Below are 19,604 nucleotides of genomic sequence, written 5' to 3'. Positions count from 1 at the left end.
GAAACAAGAATGGCAGTGCTGTGAGTGGAAACATGCAGTTAAAGGGGCGTGATATTAAAATAAGATCCCTTTGCCATGTCACAAAGGGAGTGAAATCTGACAGGCTTGATTTTTCAGACGCTTGCAGAAAAAGGCTTACCAAAACAAAGTTACTTGGCTAATCTTTTTCACGTTTCCTGGGTTGGTAGATGCACCGGGGACCCGATTATAGCACTAAAAACTTATATGTCACCTTTCATTTAATGTATTTTTGCATTTGTGAACTTAAGAGACTTCCTTTAAAAACATTAGAATACATTTTCATCATTCCAAACTTTTGACCGGTAATAAAGATAAAAGCAGACACATATCGAATACAACACAATCACACCACATTACACAATCTTCCAGCCTAGGGTAAAGTTATGTACACTGACAACAATTTGGGACAAATATAATGTAATTTAATAAAATGTTAAATTGGATCTGAGTGGTGCTAAGGTAGTTTTATAGCCCAGAAGCAAACAGGCCTTATTTTCTACACAAATAACAATGCTGTACAGGGCATCCAGCACAGTCAGTGAAACACAAAGCACTTTACTAACCAAATCAGATGTGCTCAGTGGAACTGAAACTCCATGTTTATAGATTAGTCACAAGGGCAGAAAGTATGATCGTGAAAGTTTCAAGCTGAGCTAACTGTTCACACTAAATGGGTTGTATGACATTTAGAAATTTGAGATGCAACAGTGTTCTTTGAAGTCAAACAAACCAAGTAGGCGTGAATCTCTCCCTCACTGCCTGGTAAAAGACTGTGTAAGTATCATGGGACATATTCAAATATGTCACTGTCTCCTATTGTTGAAATCTGAGAACACAAGTGAGCCGGAAATGTGTCCATTTGTTGTGTGGGATTTTGGCTTAATTAATGAAACGGGAATCTCTTTTTTTATCTAGAGAGCCGAAGTGACAGAGGGTCAAAAGAGCAGCACTGGTGTGGCTATGAGATACAATCCCTCCTGGAAATTTCCTATTAAGTGACCATAATCAAATATGCAATCTGAGTCTCTGGTTATGCAACTGAATACAGTAATGAAGAAATTACTGTGCCCGGAAATAAAATCAACAGGAGACCAGTGCTTCCCACACACAGACATTACCTGGGTGGGCAGTCCAAGTATATTAACGGCCGCCCAAGTATAAATTAATGAATGGAGCATTTATATTTGGTAACATGTTTTCTTTACATTATTTTTATCCTCTATTATTTTTTATCCTCCCGACAATATGAAACCATCCGCAATCAATTTAAAGGCTGTTCACTTCATGTCTAAAAGTGCATAGAAAACACCGGCCGTGCTTTCTCCTCTTTCAAAAGCGCTTCGGAGCTTGCGCTCCAGTGATGCATGACGTTGCCAAGCAATCATGAGCCGCATTCTCCATGAAGACAAAGAAATTTCAGCTAAGGATAAATAGATTTCAAGCCCTTGAATTAACTCTACTATTAGATATATTCATGGAGAAGAGAAGTATTAATAATAAATAAAAAAACCCTGTACAGCTATGATCAGCTTTTCGTCTATTTTGGCTGAGCTTTTGATGTCTTTGAGTGCAATTATAATGCATCTACATTTAAAATAACGAACTTGAGCAAATATTATAGAATACCCTTAAAGTGACTTAGACTTGAGCATGCAAAAGATGCGATGTGAAGAGCCTACACGTTTCATACCTGCACGTTCGTTGTGCGTGAGAACTGTTTACTCCCACTGACATTTCACATTGCATTTATAAGAGCAGTTGGCCACATCCAGAAGAATTTTTTTTTTCTAAAACTGCATTTCATTCAGATTTTTCTGTAACCAGCAGATTTCAGAATTCTGCCCCAACAACTAGTTCAATATCCAGAAACTATTTAAATATTTAATTTTTATCATTATTTATAATTAATAAATCATCATTAAAGGGTTATTCCATCCCAATATGAAAATGTTGTCATTAATCACTTAACCCCATGTCATTCCAAACCTGTCAAAGCTTCGGCGTCTTCGGAACACAATTTAGAATATTTTGTATGAATTGTGACTTTTTTGTCACAATTTGGATGGATTGGAAGCTTGTGACTGTCCCACTAAATGCCAAGTAAATGACACAGTCAAGTTCCATAAAAGTATGAAAGACATCGTCAGAATAGTCCATCTACCATCAGTTTTTCAAGCTTAACATTACGAAGCGTCGAGAATATTTTTGGCACGTGAAGAAAACAAAAGTAATGACTTTATTCAACAATTTATCTCCTCTGTCTCTCAGCTTCACTGTAGCACGATTCTGGAGAATATCCGCTGAATGCAAAATGTGTACGCTATTCTGTGTCAGCCACAACACAAGGATACATTTTCTACATGTTTTATGCTCTGATTTAAATGAAATCCGTGCATCCGTGCAGTGTTGCTGACACAGAATAGTGTACGCAGTTTGCGTTCAGCAGAAAAATCCCCCAAATGGTGCTACAGTGATGCATTTACTTGGCAGTCAATGGGACAGTCACAAGTAACCCAGTTTTCATCCAAACTATCTTAAATAGTTTTTCTGAAGACAAACGAAGCTTTTACAGATTTGGAACGACTGAATTTAAAATGCAGTAGTCTCTGTGATTGACTGCACAAGTAACAACTGAACATGAACTTTACAAACCCCACACACGTCAAGACATGTATTGCAGCAGACTTTAAATGAAAATGACTTTACAGACTAGTGTTGTCAAAAGACCCGGTTCTTCACTACCAAGTCGGTACTAAAAAAATTAAAATGTCACGGTACCAGATTTCTTTAAGTACCGATGGTACAGAGTACCCGGTCAACCCTGATGCATACAGCGCTATGACTTCCGCGAAGCAGAAAACGCGGACAGAATCTCAAAATCCAGTCAAGAAAGTGAAACTTACATTTTAATACGGACAGTCACCGACTTTGTCAAAGTAAGAAATAAATCACACAATATGTCTTCTATGTTTTAATTTTAATAGCAAATCCCCTTTATTTACCAAAAAATAAAATGTGTTTAAATTTCATTAATTAAAAGACAAATTAAATTTGGGAGAAACTTGTTTACTGTTTTTCATAATTATATTACTTGTAGAAAAACTTTAAACACAATTGTAAATTAGTATAAAGAATGGCATTGGTCTTATTTTTAGTGATAAAAAGTGTGGTTTTTTTTTTTATTAGCATATTTGTGTGTTTTGCTTTGGTACCGAAATTGGTACTGAGAACCGTGGATTTTCACTGGTATCAGTACCGAATACTGAAATTTTGGTACCGTGACAACACGATTACAGACTAAAAACCTGCACACCCCAAAGGTTTCATAGCAACTGGGCAACCAAACTGATTTTAGTACGCAATATGCATCAGACGATCTGTAACCTCTTGGCATCCCAACTAAAACTGAGTCTAGTGTCAAGTAGATAGTTTAAACTCACCTGGGTGGCATGTTCGGTGGTGAACGTGGTTTGAGTGGCTTCTCCTTCTCATCCTTTTTCTCCCGTGGCTCTCTGGGAGGCCGCTCTCTAGGCCGTCCCTCTTTTTCATCCCGTTTCAGACGATCCCTCTCCCATTCCTCCTTTCTGCGCCGGCTCTCCTTCTCCCGTTCCCGCTCTCTTTCCCTTTCTCGCTGTCTGCGCTCCCGCTCACGGTGATCTCTCTCACGCTCCCGTTCCCTCTCACGGTGGCGTTCGCGTGGATCTCGGTCCCGCTCTCGGTCCTGATGCAAACAAAAAACGAACACCCGGTTGTTTAGTAGTACAAATACAGGTACAAATCTCTCATGAACACTTGATTCTAAATCAAATGCAGCACTGAACTGTCAGCTTTATTGTATGATAAACATACTTTGTTGTCAAATTCGATGTCTGTCATTTAATTTGGCCTACACATCATGTGCATGCACACTGTCAATAATTAAATGACCAGGCATCAGTAACTTAAAGCACTTTGGTAGAAATAATATTAAAAACGAAAGTAAACCAGCTTAATGCTACATTAGTATGTACTCACAGGGTAGTATGGAAGTGGGGTCTCTGTGTACTGCACTCGGAAATTCTCATATTGGCCTCCTCGCCAAAAAGCTTCCATCTCATAATCATAGTATGGGTCGCCATACGGATCACTATCACAGAAATGGTTGTTATTAATTTGTACAGTTGAAGAATGATAAACTGAGGTTTAAATAAATAGTGAGAGCACAAGTTAACATGTAGTGGTTACACTGTGTATTTTAGGGGGGCAATTTAATTCGAAAATGATACTAACCCATAAACTGGATCTCTGAACTCAATATCACTGTAATACAAAAAGAGAAAAGGGGAAAAACATTACAGTACGGTAAGCTTTTTTTTAAACAACACAAATAATTTGGCTTAAAATTAACATGAATTAAACTGACATTAAATAATTTTTCCATTTTAAATGGTTCAGCAGTATGACAAATCATTTTTTTCAAGAACAGAAATACCACAGTCAAAAATGTACTAGTTCATGGAAACTAATATGCATAATAATTATCAAAATGCTATTAACAATTGTTTTAGATGGATGACAGTTACCTTTAAGTATGTAAACTAGCCACAACTACATTTGAACTTCTTCAGAAACAAAGACAACAAATGGAAGAGACCACATTCTGAGAAGTCATTGTTTCGTACCCAGCATCTCGTATCTCTCTGGTTATACGATAGCCATGTTCCCTGAAGAAGTCATTTTCTTTGTCAAAGTCTCGATCATCTTCACCTATGGTTACGGTGAAACGTTTTTCCTCAAAATCTGGTTCCTGTTCTTTACGAATTGTGGCTTTCTTCAAAACCTAAAGGGAATGTTTTTTGAGAACAAGCTAGATTAAGGCTCTCAGTTATTCAATTCAACTGGCAACTTTGACTGACTAATCCTCCTCACAGTAATGAAAGTATCGAATTTAGCATAGTACGAGTATCAAAATACATATATCATGTTATCTCAGTTTTACAAAGTTGCCACTTTTGTGATAACAAAACCACTGCAGAACACACTTGACTACAGACTCATTTGAATAGACAACTTCCCCTGAAAAAAACCCATTGACAATATAACATTACCTAGAAATGAAACTTTTTAAACTGTTGACTCAAAACAATGTATGGTGGTGATATCTGTACCTCTTTGGCATGTCGAAGGCCTCTTTCCCAGGCGCTCTCCACCGGAGGATCTAAAGGAGGTGGAGGGGGAGGCAACTCCTCTACGGCAGGGGCTCCCTGGAAGAAAACAAGTGTTGAATCAAATGTTGAATTGAAATTTAAACCCAGGAAGAACCAAAATAGTAGAAAATTAATTCAAAAGGGTGCATACCCAGGGGCTAGTAGGCATGAGGGGGTGAGGGCCTCCCCCTCCAGGAGGGGCTCCGTTAGGAGAGAAGGGATCTGGCTTGGTGATGAGGGAGTAGTTGCCTTTATCATTGACTCCTGGATGGATGAACCTACAGATCATGCCCCATGTGCAGTTACCTGCATCAACATCAAAACAACCCACTGTTTTGAGTATGTGCTCTGAAGACAGCTTTGCTCATAGGAAATATACTGCATTGAATTTCACTCCCGCTATACTGTTGAAATTCAGGCATATGTTGAACAACAAACTAATTGCAAATGTGTGCTTATCAAATTTGAACAATTTTCCTTGATGAAAACACATTGTCGATTATCACCTTGGGCTACATAAAAGCACCATTTAAAATGTAGTAAAGATGTATCAGCAGATTTACACCATTCATGAAATCACATGAAGGAAGAACTACCTTTCATGAAAAACCTGCAGATGGGTCGGGGTCTAAGCTTCCTGTCCATAGGGTCCTTCACCTCCCCCTCTTCAAGATCATCATCCTAAAAAATTAACAGAAAAACTTACTATAGCACTTATTAATGACTGGTTATGTTTTTTTTTATTCTAAACCAAAGGTAGATTATTTACTTTTAGGTAGGTGATTTTTTTAATAATTTATTTTGCATGGATACATTAAATTGCTTATAAGTCACAGTAAAAACTTTTGCAATGTAAAATAAAAAAAATAAAATAAAAATCGATTTCAAAAACATTTGCTGATCTTTTGAACTTTCTATTAATCAAATAAATCTGGAAAAAATGTATCATGGTTTCCACAAAATAATATTACACAGCCCAATGGTTTTCAACATTGTAAATAAGAAAATACTACTTTAGTATCAAATCATCATATTCAAATTATTCTGAAAGATCATGTGACAATGAAAACTGCATTCTAAAATGTATCGAAATAAAATTTCAATACATTTAATAATTTTACATTTTTCATTGTAATTTTAATCAAATAAATGCAGCCTTGGTGAGAACAGACATTTTTAAAGAACATTAACAAATCTTGCTGACCCCAAACTTTTGACTAGTAATTCTATATTTTATTTACATATTATTTAATTAGTCAATTAGGTGATCACTTCAAATTCAAAGTTAAAATATTTTATGATTTAGCAGCATTGTGTCATTTCTTTTCCATTCTAGAAAAAATTCAAAAGACACTGCATTCAATTGCTCCCTCTACTGTTGTGGCCTGGTCATGCAAAAACAAACTTATCCTTGGGTTCTATCATTTTAAATCTCTGACAATGAAGTTAAAAAGCAATGGGTTTTATCAGCAAAAAAAAAAACTGTCATAACTTGCTCTTGAGTGGCAAACTGAGATTGAACAGCCCCAATTTTCATATGCCAATCACAAATGATTTGAACATACTTACATCTATCTCGCCCTCATCAATCTCTCCATCATCATCTTCTTTCTTTTTATCACGGAATGAATCTCTCCTGCCTCCTTCCCTTGAGTCCACAGATTTTCTCAGCTGTGTGTCTTTGTTATCTGGAGGGAGAATTGGTTTTCTTTCCTTTCTCTTCCGTCGTTTCTCCTCCTCTTCATCATCCTCTTCCTCATCTTCTCCATCCTCCCTGGCGGGCCCCTTCTCAGCCTCTTCCTCCTCAGGTGCAGCAGCACTCGGCTCTTCTGGAACCTCCTCATCGTAATCCAGCTCATGTTCATCCAGGTCTCTGGACACGGAAGATTCGTCCTTCATATCGCTCACTACCATTGCCGCCTTCCTCCGTCTTCTTCGCTCTTCTTCCTCATCATCCTCTTCCTCAAGCTCAGCACGGCCGAGGCTAGACTTGGCGGTTGCCTCATCCTCCTCATCTCGCTCCTCTTCTGATGGGGTGAAAGGTCGCTCGTGTTCTGGCCCTGGCGAGTCAGGATCAGGTGATCTCGGCGTCTCAAGGATCTCCTCTTCAGGAGACTGGCAAGCATTCTTTCTGCTTCCTCGGACCGTCAAACCGAGGTCTTGCTGGTGGAAATCTTCTCTGTCCTCCCTGTCCATCTTGTAGTCTTCCAGGTCTGACAGCTCCTCAGGATCTTCTCCTCCAGCTGCTACCCTATCTCCATCCTCAAAGTCGGAGTCTCCTCCACCCTCCTGTACTTCATTTTCATCATCATTCAAAAGCTCACTGTCCGAAACTCCCTTGTCACATTCTGCTGGGGACTCGGGCGACTCCAGCAGCTCGTTTTCGGAGAGGCCCTTCTCCTCCTCCTCAGGAGATTGTGGGGACTGGGTGGGGCTCTCAGGCGTATCCATCAGCAAGGACTCTGAAACAGACATTCATTATGAGCCAAACAGTCAGTACAGACAAAAAAAAGTCTAAGTTAACAGACCCTCTAAGACCCAGTCCGTATGATTACAACACTTATTAAAATAACACCTACTAGGGACACTGCACTTACAGACACTGCTGGAAACCTAACACATTTATAACAAATTTAATACATACTTCTTTGCATTGTTATATTTTAATTAACATTAAAGTATTATTTTTAATAAATGGTTAAAAATACAAAATAACATTTATAATAACAACATATTTTTCCATTAAAATATGCCTAATTCTTTTTTTTAAATAATGACATCCTAAAACCAGCAGCTTCCTAAAATACTGCCTACAACAAATTTAGCAAATATATATTTGGCACTTGATTAAAAAAAAAAGTGTATTTTTAATTATATTAAGTAATACATATTAATTTACAAAAACAAAACTTATACCATATATAAAAAAAGATAAAACAACAAAACTGAAGTCTGAGTGTTGACTTGATACTACATTTACATTTAGTCATTTAGCAGACTCTTTTATCCAAAGCGACTTACAAATGAAGACAATGGAAGCAATCAAAATCAACAAAAGAGCAATGATACACAAGTGCTGAAACAAGTCTCTGTTACCTTAATGCAGTACAACATATAAATGATACTAAATATATATATATATATATATATATATATATATATATATATATATATATATATATATGTGATACTAAATATAAGACAATTGCAAATATTTATTTGTAAGTTTTTTAAAATGTTAACGTTGTTCAAATAGTAAAAATTAGATGGTTTGTACAATTTAAGAAAATAAGCTTTACTGCGGTTAATATCTTGCATATTAAACTGACTTTCAGAACACTTGTCACTTTACTCATATTTGAATGACAGTCTTATACAAAGCTAACAGTGATATTAAAGTTACAGTTGCTACAATAAAAAAAAAATGTTATTTAGGTGAAATCTATACCATGATGCTTTTATGTAAGGTACTTCTGCATCAAGTACTTAGTAAAACGAATTAATTACCCTACTAGTTCTTCCATAACACCCCCCCCCCCTCCCCCCTCCCCCCTATATTAGCCTGCTAACGTAAAATAGCTTAACCGCATTCAAAGCTTTACAAATAAACAAACTTTTCCATACCACACAAAGGCCAATCATTGAATCATCTGGAACTTGTTTACCTTTTCAGATTTAAGGCAATGGATTCATGAGAGGGAGACCGACACATGTCTTACTAGCCGCTTTATGTTTAGCGGGAGAGCTCGTTGATGGCGATGCGGCTAACAGGCCCGAGTCCTGTCTGCACACTATAAAACGACACCATTTCCGACATTTTCCGAACGATCTCGCCGTTTAAACGCCTAGGCTTGTGCTTAAATAACACACACGTTACTTTCTAAGTCTAAAATCGCGAGTTACGACGTGGCACGATGTTTCTTCGACGCTCACGGGCTACAATATCATACAACAATAAAGCGCTCCCTCCTGCACAACACACGGACATCGCGTATTAAAACACATTCGGTCACCTTTCAAACCACAGAGTCTCGGGAGACAGGGTCTCAGTGTAGGGAGCCACCCGGTCTCTTTCCTTGGGGTGACTGTGTTCAGAAAATGAGCGACCTGTCTGGGTTTCTTATTTTTCTCTAACGGAGAAATTCATAAGCCCTGCACTACACCGTGAGAGCGGCCATTACCCAGACGTCATCAACGCGCGACCAGATTTTTTTTTTTCATCGCATAAAATATTATTATTATTATTATTATTATTGCTCTTTATTTCAGACTCATGGTCCATATGAAAAGAGAAAGAAAGAAGAGGAAAATACACACACAGAATTTAAAAGACATACAAGCTTGCATTCCAATGCTTCCGCAAACTGGAAAATACAATTCACAAACAAGTAAGAGAAAGGTAATATTATGAAATTATTATTAGAAATCAATGGAATGTAAATATATTTGATATAATAAATATACTAAGGCATACACGCGGGAATAATATTCATATACTGAGGTCATACAGGAACACATAAAATTATATTAAATATTATTTAAATATATTTTTCAAAAGCAATATTCACTTTTATAAGGTTAGAATATTTTGTGTATGCATCTTTAATTACAGCCCACATTGTGCCTGAAATCACTCTAGACACACGCACGAATTATTTTCCAGTAGGAGGCGCTGTTGCAATGAAGGGACCTGTTCAGAAGATTTACAGTTAAGAGTGCTTTTACTAGCGCTTCTGTACAAGATCGGATTATTTGCTCGTCATGTCAGATACTTCATATCAGTGCATTTTGTTTTTCATCTGGGGTTTACAGTCGACACTGTTTGAGAGCTGTTTTGGGTTCATACAAGAATTATATCTGGTAGGAAACGCTTTATTCTCTATCTTGAGAAGTTATCGATGTCGGTTTACATAATACGCACATTCCAAGTGATTTTCTTAAATCATAACTTAATTCCTAAAAGTGTTATTTTTGAAGACGAAGGTGTATGTATATAATTATTTTCCAAATCAAATGGTTAAAGACCTGAGCGTTTTAGCCTACAAGACTGAAATTCTTATATCTTTCGTTCAAGTCTTTTTAATATTCAAAACAGCTCAGTTAGAAGACCGCTGCTAATGATTACTAACGTATGTACAGACTTATTAAATATATATATATATTTAGAGTAGATTCATAATCTTTAAGGCGCCAAAATGTTTTGCAAACAGGGTGTTGCTTTAACAACTAACCTAAAAATAATGTTGCTTAAAAATGTGTTTTACTTGAACTATGAATATTTCCAGAGTATTAATGAAGCATCTACTTTCCTGTTCAGGTACAGATATATAAGAGAGACGGTGATGTTCACACGAACAGTAACTTCGGCTGCGTTCTCAATCTACTGAGTTCCCTACTTAGACAGCTGTTTTAGGCATGTATCGTTTTTGGAACGAGCCTGAGGCGCCCCAAATTGCTGTCTTGTTAGGCAGCTCATTAGGATTTGAGACACAGCCACGCTGATTTATGATTCTGATAGTGATACAGTCAATTAGGAGAACTAAACAAATGTGAATGACAGCCCTTTTCATAGCAGCACGTCTGACTCTCTCCATCATTCCTGCACTGCCAGAGCAGCAATAATGGAATAGAGTAAGATGAAGTCAAATCAGGCTTTTGCTGGGTTGGGAAGTTTGGATTGAGTAAAATTACTTTTCACATCTTGTCCACCTCAATTTATTAGGAAATCCCCGAGAGGCAATGCAGTCTTATTTACGAGGCAAAGAGACGGTTGAAAAGAACAACAGATATCTGGATTTTTCAAGCCTCTGTGAACAACATCTTGGCCCCATTGTGGCTTTAATGGATTTCAAAGCGCTATTTTCAGACTAGAATTAATGTTCAAATATGTTATCAAGTAATATTTGGTAAACATTGATTTCTTACATTATGATGAGTATACGAGTATACAACATACATTTCTTCCAGTTGGTGTCTTTCTGTGCAATGTGCAATGAAAAACAGCTACTGGGATAATTTGAAGATTTGTAGTGAAGAAGTGAAGTGAAGAAGAAGAAGTGACATTCAGCCAAGTATGGTGACCCATACTCAGAATTTGTGCTCTGCATTTAACCCATCCGAAGTGCACACACAGAGCAGTGAACACAAACACACACACACTGTGAGCACACACCCGGAGCAGTGGGCAGCCATTTATGCTGCGGCGCCCGGGGAGCAGTTGGGGGTTCAATGCCTTGCTCAAGGGCACCTAAGTCGTGGTATTGAAGGTGGAGAGAGAACTGTACATGCACTCCCCCCACCCACAATTCCTGCCGGCCCGGGACTCGAACTCACAACCTTTCGATTGGGAGTCCGACTCTCTAACCATTAGGCCACGACTTCCCACTAAGATAATTCAATGTGCAGGAAAAAAAACTGTTATAAAGGTTGTATTTAAACATCCTTGGATATTAAAAATACCATTTTCCACAGCAGCTGTGTGGCTTTAAGTCTTTCTGTGATTTTCCCTATTATCGCCATGCACCACTTAAAATGTCTCATTTGAATAATTAAAAGCTTCTCATCCTGTATAATAATGTTCAGAGGAAGTCTCCTACAATCCTTACTATAGAGCAAGTGTTATGGGAATATTTGTAAAGAGAACAAATAGGAAGTCTGTGTCTGCATCATGTTATTTTTATATGTGATGCTCCCACCTCAGTGCACGTCTGTGTGCCGCCTTACCATTTTCACCAGATGAAATGGACTGTTATTTAGTAATTAACAGACAGCTATGAAATCCTCTTAACAGTGTTTGAGACTTGTTTTTTCCCTGCTGACTTCTGCAATCTTTTATTCCAGAGTGGTCGATTGTTTGGACGCTTGCATTAATGTGAGGGAAAAAAATTAGCCTCTGGATTTCTAGCCTCAAGGCTTTTAATGGAAGGATACTGTTACAGAAGAAATAATGGGCTGCGGTCAGCAGATGAACATCATTATGCTGTTGAAGCCAAGAAAATTAAACAACATACTTAATAAGAGAAAAGAACATAAATAAAAGCTGGAACTGAACACAGTTTTTTTTCTTTTGAATATCAAACAGATTTTATTCTGCTTTCTTTGCTCCTCCACTAATTTGATTTCAGCCAGTTTCTTCACATCTTGTATTTAAATACTTACACCAATAGGACTGATCATGCAAGAAAATGTGAGCTCCAGAATGGACACCCCCACCAACATCTCCCTGGTGGGAAGCGGGGACGCTGTGTCTGAGTCCCTGGAGTATAAGACAGTATCTGTGTTCCTGGTGCTGCTGGTGTGTGGTGTGGGAATTGTAGGAAACGTCATGGTCGTGCTGGTGGTTCTTACCACACGGCACATGCGTACACCCACCAACTGCTATCTGGTGAGCTTGGCCGTGGCAGACCTGATGGTCCTGGTGGCCGCGGGTCTGCCGAACATATCTGAGAGCTTGATGGCAACCTGGGTGTACGGGCATGCTGGGTGCTTGGGTATCACCTACTTTCAGTACCTTGGTATTAATGTGTCCTCCTGTTCGATCACAGCCTTCACTGTGGAGAGGTAAGACCTAAAATGAAAGGAAGTAACATACAACAGAAAAATAAATATAAAAATAAATGTCTCAGAGCTGGATAAAGAGTTTAAGAGTTTATGGTAAATACTGTTTTTATATAATATGAAAATAAGTAAAAATAGATTTTTTTATATATATATATATATATATATATATATATATATATATATATATATATATTGTGTATATGTATTGTGGCACTTGCTATATAAATACATCAATAACAACAACAAAAGTGGACATAATTACAAAAGGGTTAATGCTCATAATGATCCCTTACAATTGTTGTGGGCAAAAAAATACTGCCATAGGAAATAAATTGAAATAAAAAAATGCAGAGCATTGTTTTCGGGTAGAACCTAATCAGCCGTGATGAAGTAGTCTATGATAATATCTAAATATCCAAATGTAAAATCAATTGAAAGTATTTACGTCTGAAAACACTCTTACAAGCAACTAGGGAATACACAGCTTTTTATATTTAGAACCTACAAAGGCAGTGATTATACCATCAAATTATTTTTATTTTTTATTTCTCCCATGAAACTGATCATTCTGCCTTGCGTAGGATTTTAAATAACTTGGCTCTATTTTGTATTATTTGAAAATAGCATTAAATGTTTGGTCCCGATATTTGTATTATTTTCTATAGAAATAAAGGTGTGTAATTTAGAGGTGAGTTTGTCTAGTACCATGAAATCCTTTTAAAAATATTACTGGAACAAAATATATAATCCTTTATTTTCATTAAAATGTTACACTTATTGTCTTCATTCTTTCCTTAATTGAGATATACTGGGTTAAATTTATTTCATTATATAATAAACATTAATATTTTCTCTCGATTCCACAGATACATTGCCATATGTCACCCAATGAGGGCTCAAACTGTCTGTACGGTATCCCGAGCCAAACGCATCATTGCCGGGGTGTGGGCTTTCACCTGTGTTTACTGTATGCTCTGGCTGTTCCTGGTGGACATCCAGGTGAACCCTGATGGTCGTGTGCAGTGCGGCTACCGCGTCTCTCGAGACCTCTACCTGCCCATCTACCTGATCGACTTTGCCATCTTCTATGTGATCCCACTGCTTCTGGCCATCGCTCTTTACGGTCTCATCGCTCGAATCCTTTACCTGAATCCTCTGCCCCACACACCAGACTCGGGTACCATAACCGTCCCCACTCTCAGGAGGAGCTGCAAAGAACCAGCAGATGCCGGAAAAGCGAGGCGTCAAGGACGCCCGAAGAGTGCAATTTCTACCCGGAAACAGGTATGTGTCTACAAAAGTTTGTGTTTAGACAATTAATTCCGCATTTTGATATCCACTAAGATTGCTGTCGAGGGCAAACAAGGGGCAGTTCTTCCCTCCTGTACCGTGCCTTATGATTATTATCTCACACTTGTTTTTTGAAAGGTCAGTTCTTATTTTTTTATGAAAATGAATACTAAATGTCAGTTTGTGAGGAGAAGAGTGTTGTCGATATTTTCCCAGTGGAGATTAAAATAGTGTTTAAAGTAACACATTTAATTGGCAAAATTTGGATAATCAAGTTAATACTTTTTTTAAAATATTTATTATTTAATATTATATTCGGATGCATCTTAAAAGCCAAGTGCCTATTTTGCATAAAATAAAATAAAAGAGACAATAATTTATACCTAGTTGCTTTTGGTGGCACTCTTAAAATATCTTAAAATATCATCACAAAGAGCATATGCCAGTGTTTCCAGCATGCAACAACTTGCGCAAGTTGGTGACCGAGCTGCAAACAAATTACTCCTAAACCCAATGATTGTCTTCGATGATTCAGTCAAAAGAATTCACAGCTTCGAATTTGCTTGCAAGTCAAAGGTTTGAATCAGTCACTCAATCAGAAGCCAGTATATAGTTTACAGTAATTTGTCAGATTCTAAATGACTGTTAGCTGTTTATTTAATGGTTTATATGACAGTTTTGTGTAGTGAACAACGTACAATTGTACATTACATAAGAGAAAGTCTGTTTAGGTGACATGTTGGAACCAATATCAACACATTTTACTGATAGCATCCAAATGGAAGTAATTTATACTAATTACTATCTATATCTATTATAATAACACTGCCAGATAAACTGTAGTTCTATAGTTTGGAGACTTTTTAATGATAGTTCAGTGATATAGATTGAATGAATTTAATGATAGATTTGGAGTGTCAAACAGATGAGAATGGATAATATCATGAAATTCAGAAAATTGAGTGACCTTACAGGCACGTATCCCTGCGTTTATCACAAGTGCACATATGTGTGTGCGGAGATGCTCGTGTGCTCCTCAGATCAAAATCTTGGAGATTTAAGAGGGCCCCACTTGAGCGGAACATTTGCATAATATGATTTGTGATGTTCACTCAAGTATGCTTAATACTCCTGGAGATTATGCTCTTTGAGGTTATAAGAGCGACTCCCTTTCTTCCGCTTTTGTACCTCAGTTAAGGCGCACCTCCAGCTATTTGATCACTTCATCTGCAAATTTCATAAAGTTCAATACAATTCGGGATGCCTGTGCCTCTGAGGTTGCTGAGTGAAGTTATCTCTCCTTCGAATCTGAAAAAGTCATCACTTCAGTAGAGGCTCTGCTTTATTTAACCTGATCATCAGTAGCAGCCGGCTTTGTTTGTGCTGTGTTAAGACCTTGTTTTCCATTGATAAGCAATCACAATAACCTGATATTTAAAATGCATATTCAAATTGTCACTGCCAGTCATGCAGTCATTATCTCCTGCTTTGTTAATTAAAGGAGCTCCTCCCAGCCTCACACGGCTTCAATTAGATGCTTTGTTGTGCAGACAATTTTGTCATTATTATTGAAGGTCTCCGTCACTGGTTGTCTATCACTAGCATGAGACAATGAATACGTTCAAACCCAGAGGAGTCCCTGTGAATGTTAATGGAATGAATTTTAGTATGTATTTATAGCTTGAAATGAGTGAGGACACACTAGGGAGGACTGCTTTGTTTTCTTTTACACAAACATGATGTGGATATATTTCAGCCTTTTCACAGGGGTTCAGCAGTGTCTGCCTGTTAACCGTCGCCAGGGACACAAAGATGATATTTGACTGATGTTTGATGGAAGATGTTTGAGCATGTCTTGTCTTGTCTCTCTCTCTGTCATTCTCTCTACCACTCCTTCTGTTTTCATGGCACGGACTTCTTCATAATGCAACAATAATGTAAATTGCAATTGTTTCTTTGAGATTCAGACAAGGATGATTTATTTCTTTAAATTTAATTCATAGCACTCAGTCTAAGCCTGTTTGTATATTTTCTCTTGGTAATACCTTTAAATATGCATGCTTTAACAAGACATGGAACTGCTGCACTGTCACTACACATATTATTTTTTTGATCGTGTACTTGTAATGTTTTTATGCCTTGAAAGCATAAATATTTTTTTTCAGTAAATGTGTTTCTGAATAGTTATATAGTTAACATTATAGCTAATTTAGGCAATTAGCCCTATATTTAAGTCAGAATAGACAATAAAAAGAACTTACAAATTGTGTAACATTATATATATATTTTTACTTTTGAACATTAGTGTAAGTAGAATAAAACAAAACTAAAATAGAAACACTAGAAATACTTAAAAAGAAGTGTTCTGAATTCATATGAAAGCTGAAGGTAGTAAGAATTAATGTTTGAACTTTTAACCTAAGTCCATTGCTGTGTATGTGATTATATATGGAGAACCTCAAAGCCCACTTTTCACCCACTTTTTCATTTCTCACCTCTTCAGGTCACTAAGATGCTTGCAGTGGTGGTTGTGCTCTTCGCCCTGCTGTGGATGCCGTATAGGACCCTGGTTCTCATTAACTCCTTTGTGAGCACACCATACCTTGATGCCTGGTTCCTACTCTTCTGCAGAACTTGCATTTATGCCAACAGTGCAATCAACCCTGTCGTTTACAACCTAATGTCCCAGAAGTTTCGCTCTGCCTTCCGTGGGCTGTACCGCTGCCATAGGGAAGACGTGCACCAGCGGACGCTCTCCATGCTCCAGTGTGGATGCAGCATTGGAAGGGACCCCCGACTTTGCAGTAACACCAACGGCACACCTAAGAAAATCGGTTTAGTCACTCCTGAGCAGAAACCAAACAAAGGCATCGAGATCCGCAAGGAAAATATGAATAAGCTAATTAGTGATGGTGTAAAAAATGAGACTGAGCCAAGCTTCAAGAGACAAACAGTTGAAAACGGCAACATAGATGAATTGAAAAGCTCAGTTGACAAGGAGATACCTACAGTGGAGAACGTGGACATGAGCAAGATTAATGATAATGGGAATATAATGGAGGAAAGCGATAATACAGCTCAGGATATCATCGCTGACGTAAGCTACATGGAGCAGACACAGCTAGTCGCCGGTGAATTCAAATCTACTCTGGGAGAAGCTGAACAGAATGAAACTGGGTTAAATCACAGCATTGTATAGATCATTCCACTACAGACTGTATATATTTCATTGAAGTGGCAGGGTTGAACAGTAGAGCCTGGTTGTTCATTTTAAAACCAGATCTTTGAATTCGAAACTTGTATTTACAGGCGTCATCCTCACTCTCCAGTGGAAGTGGCAAGACTGGAGCAAGAAGTGGAACCATTTGGCTGTCAGCATCACATGCCTTCTAGAGCTCAACACAACTTTTAAAATATGAACTAATTTTAAAACAGGCATTTCTTGCTGACTTTGTAAAAGGCTATAGATAAATTTAACAACATATGCTAAATTACTTAGGGTCATATGCTACCAGACTTTCAAGAAATTTTGAATAAAAGAAACACATGCAGAAACATGTGCCTCATTGCTAGGAGATGCATGGCAAAATTAAACAATATGTGTTTTAAAGTCAGCTCAAAATATCAAGCATGTTTGATATCCTTCAATGGAACTATCACTGACTGCAAGTGCAAAAATCTGGGGAAGGAATAATGTAGTGTATTCATACTGGGCTTTTGCTTCAATGGATAGTACATTCAAAAGAAATCTTTAAAAAAAATTATTGTTTAAAGTCAGCATGAAATGGAAATGTATCATATCTACATTGTAAGTATATCTTATTGTGAATGATTCATCCATACATGCTTATTTATTTATATTTAACCTCATAATTGTTCATCGATCTTTCAGTGAAATGCCAGACTTCTCCACAATCATTTAGTCCACTTAAGCCCTGCCCCTTTCTTACAATCAGCTGCAAGCCTGCATTCAGAATAGAATTGAATAGAATCAAGTCCCTGCCCAACGATCTTTCCTTTTTCTAAAATCTGTTTAACTCAGATATTGTATATGTCAAAATATGGAAGGAAAGTCATTACTTCTATTACATCACGATACATAGTCTTCTTTAAAAGAACCAAATTCTTTCAGTTGACCCAAAAGTAAAAAAAAAAAAAAAAAAGACACCCTTTCAAACTACAAAATAAGTATTGCATAACATTTCAACCTTTTAATAATCACACAAGGCCATATCACAATTTCGACTTGAATTTCATTATTTGTGCAGCCTTAGCTCCAGGATGTGTCTTCTCTCACAAAACCATTTTGCCCACTTTGTGTCTTCAAAATCAGCACAATGAGAAACAAATAAATCTCATCCTGCTTTAAAGCAAAGACACCAAGTTATCCCAAAAAACATTCAGGATACTGCGGGGCGTAAGGACCATCCAGGCAAGCGTGATTTCACCAAGTACAACATTTTCCTTGATCAACATCCTTGTTGATCCTGGAACAACATTCCAATCAACCAATCAGAACTGAGATATAACTTTTCAGAAAATATCTGTTTTAGGCTTACAATCAGAGTTATGTGCTTCTACAGCCTTGTTAATCAGCTATTATTTCCCACTGATTTTAGGAATAAATTATGGGTAGGGTTAGGTTTAGGGATTGGGTTAAGTCTATGTTTTTGGACATTAATGTTGATCCAGGATCACCAGAAGATGTTGATCCAGGAACATGTCTTACTTGGCAAAATCACGACGACCATAAGATCCATTTAAAATGCTTTTGTCCAACATGCCCAAAACATCATGACACACTTGTGTTTTCCCACAGCCAGCATTTGTCATTGCTGGATGAATTCCATTGTACGTGGAGATCTAATGCCTCACCATTTGTTCCAGCCCAAATAAACAGAACCCGTTTTGTGTGCCCAGCGGTATGTCTGAGCATTTTACAGCCTCATGGAAGATCCAGGCATCCATTGTGTCAGGTGTAGTTATTCATCTTTTTATATGGAGCGCAAAAAACACCTTCAACCCAGAACAGAGCTGACAGTTTCTGTTGAAGCAAGCAGACAGATGTAACCCTAAATCATCTATAAACAGAACATATACTTCCAGGAGGAAAGCGGTGGAGCTGAAGCATATTCTCAAAGCACTCTGTTGTTAAGCCAGTGCTGTTTTATGTTTAAATGCCTCGTATTTTGCAGAGAGATATAATAGTCAACATCGGTGTGATTATAAATCATAACATCCTGATGTCATTTTTAGTTGAAATGTGAACCCTGTGTTGTTATTTTAGTACAGCACTACATCTAACTGCTCTCTGAAGTGTTTTGTTGTGTGTCTCTGGAGAAGAATGCAACTTCACACTAAAGCACTGTTTTCAAGATCAATTGAATATTACATTTATGTACTGTGAATTTAAGCCATGCAGACTAAAAATATGGTTATTCATTTTCTGATTTCCTCTGCATATCATGCAATGTTTTAGGTTCATATCATCAATGTAAATACAGTAGACATTTGATAGAACAAATGTATGTTTAGCCTATGAGTTTT

At 37.4% G+C, this 19,604-nt stretch overlaps 2 protein-coding genes across 7 annotated transcripts in view; one reads left to right on the top strand and one right to left on the bottom strand.

Moving 5' to 3' along the window:
* Positions 1–9,398, bottom strand: part of LOC132156196 (zinc finger CCCH domain-containing protein 18-like) — a 32,415-nt gene extending 23,017 nt beyond the window's left edge. For 5 of the 6 annotated variants that reach the window (XM_059565094.1, XM_059565097.1, XM_059565096.1 and 2 more), the window contains exons 1-9: positions 9,221–9,398; positions 6,777–7,669; positions 5,804–5,888; positions 5,359–5,513; positions 5,169–5,264; positions 4,683–4,840; positions 4,291–4,320; positions 4,036–4,147; positions 3,462–3,742 (exon numbers count right to left, since the gene is read on the bottom strand). In XM_059565094.1, the coding sequence (XP_059421077.1) occupies positions 3,462–3,742; positions 4,036–4,147; positions 4,291–4,320; positions 4,683–4,840; positions 5,169–5,264; positions 5,359–5,513; positions 5,804–5,888; positions 6,777–7,658 (1,799 nt within the window). In that variant the 5' untranslated portion in view covers positions 7,659–7,669; positions 9,221–9,398. Of the gene's footprint in view, positions 1–3,461; positions 3,743–4,035; positions 4,148–4,290; positions 4,321–4,682; positions 4,841–5,168; positions 5,265–5,358; positions 5,514–5,803; positions 5,889–6,776; positions 7,670–8,872 lie in introns of all 6 variants that reach the window. The other variant, XM_059565095.1, reaches the window with a different exon arrangement.
* Positions 9,399–12,052: 2,654 nt separating this feature from the next.
* On the top strand, positions 12,053–17,976 carry LOC132156199 (thyrotropin-releasing hormone receptor-like). The gene is made up of 3 exons (XM_059565101.1): positions 12,053–12,767; positions 13,634–14,051; positions 16,561–17,976. Exons 1-3 carry the CDS (start codon positions 12,382–12,384, stop codon positions 17,254–17,256), a joined length of 1,500 nt encoding a protein of 499 aa, XP_059421084.1. The 5' UTR covers positions 12,053–12,381; the 3' UTR covers positions 17,257–17,976.
* The last annotated feature ends 1,628 nt before the right edge of the window (positions 17,977–19,604 follow it).

Source organism: Carassius carassius, chromosome 13 (genome assembly GCF_963082965.1).
Source record: "Carassius carassius chromosome 13, fCarCar2.1, whole genome shotgun sequence".
Lineage (NCBI taxonomy): Eukaryota > Metazoa > Chordata > Actinopteri > Cypriniformes > Cyprinidae > Carassius > Carassius carassius.
The sequence above is the reverse complement of the archived record's forward strand: the minus strand, read 5'-3'. Positions and strand labels throughout refer to the sequence as shown.

Coding starts and splice junctions, on each gene's coding strand:
- LOC132156199 (XM_059565101.1), top strand. CDS start 12,382: ATGCAAGAAAATGTGAGCTCCAGAATGGACACCCCCACCAACATCTCC. Junction 12,768..13,633: donor ACAGCCTTCACTGTGGAGAG/GTAAGACCTAAA, acceptor TCGATTCCACAG/ATACATTGCCATATGTCACC. Junction 14,052..16,560: donor CAATTTCTACCCGGAAACAG/GTATGTGTCTAC, acceptor TCACCTCTTCAG/GTCACTAAGATGCTTGCAGT.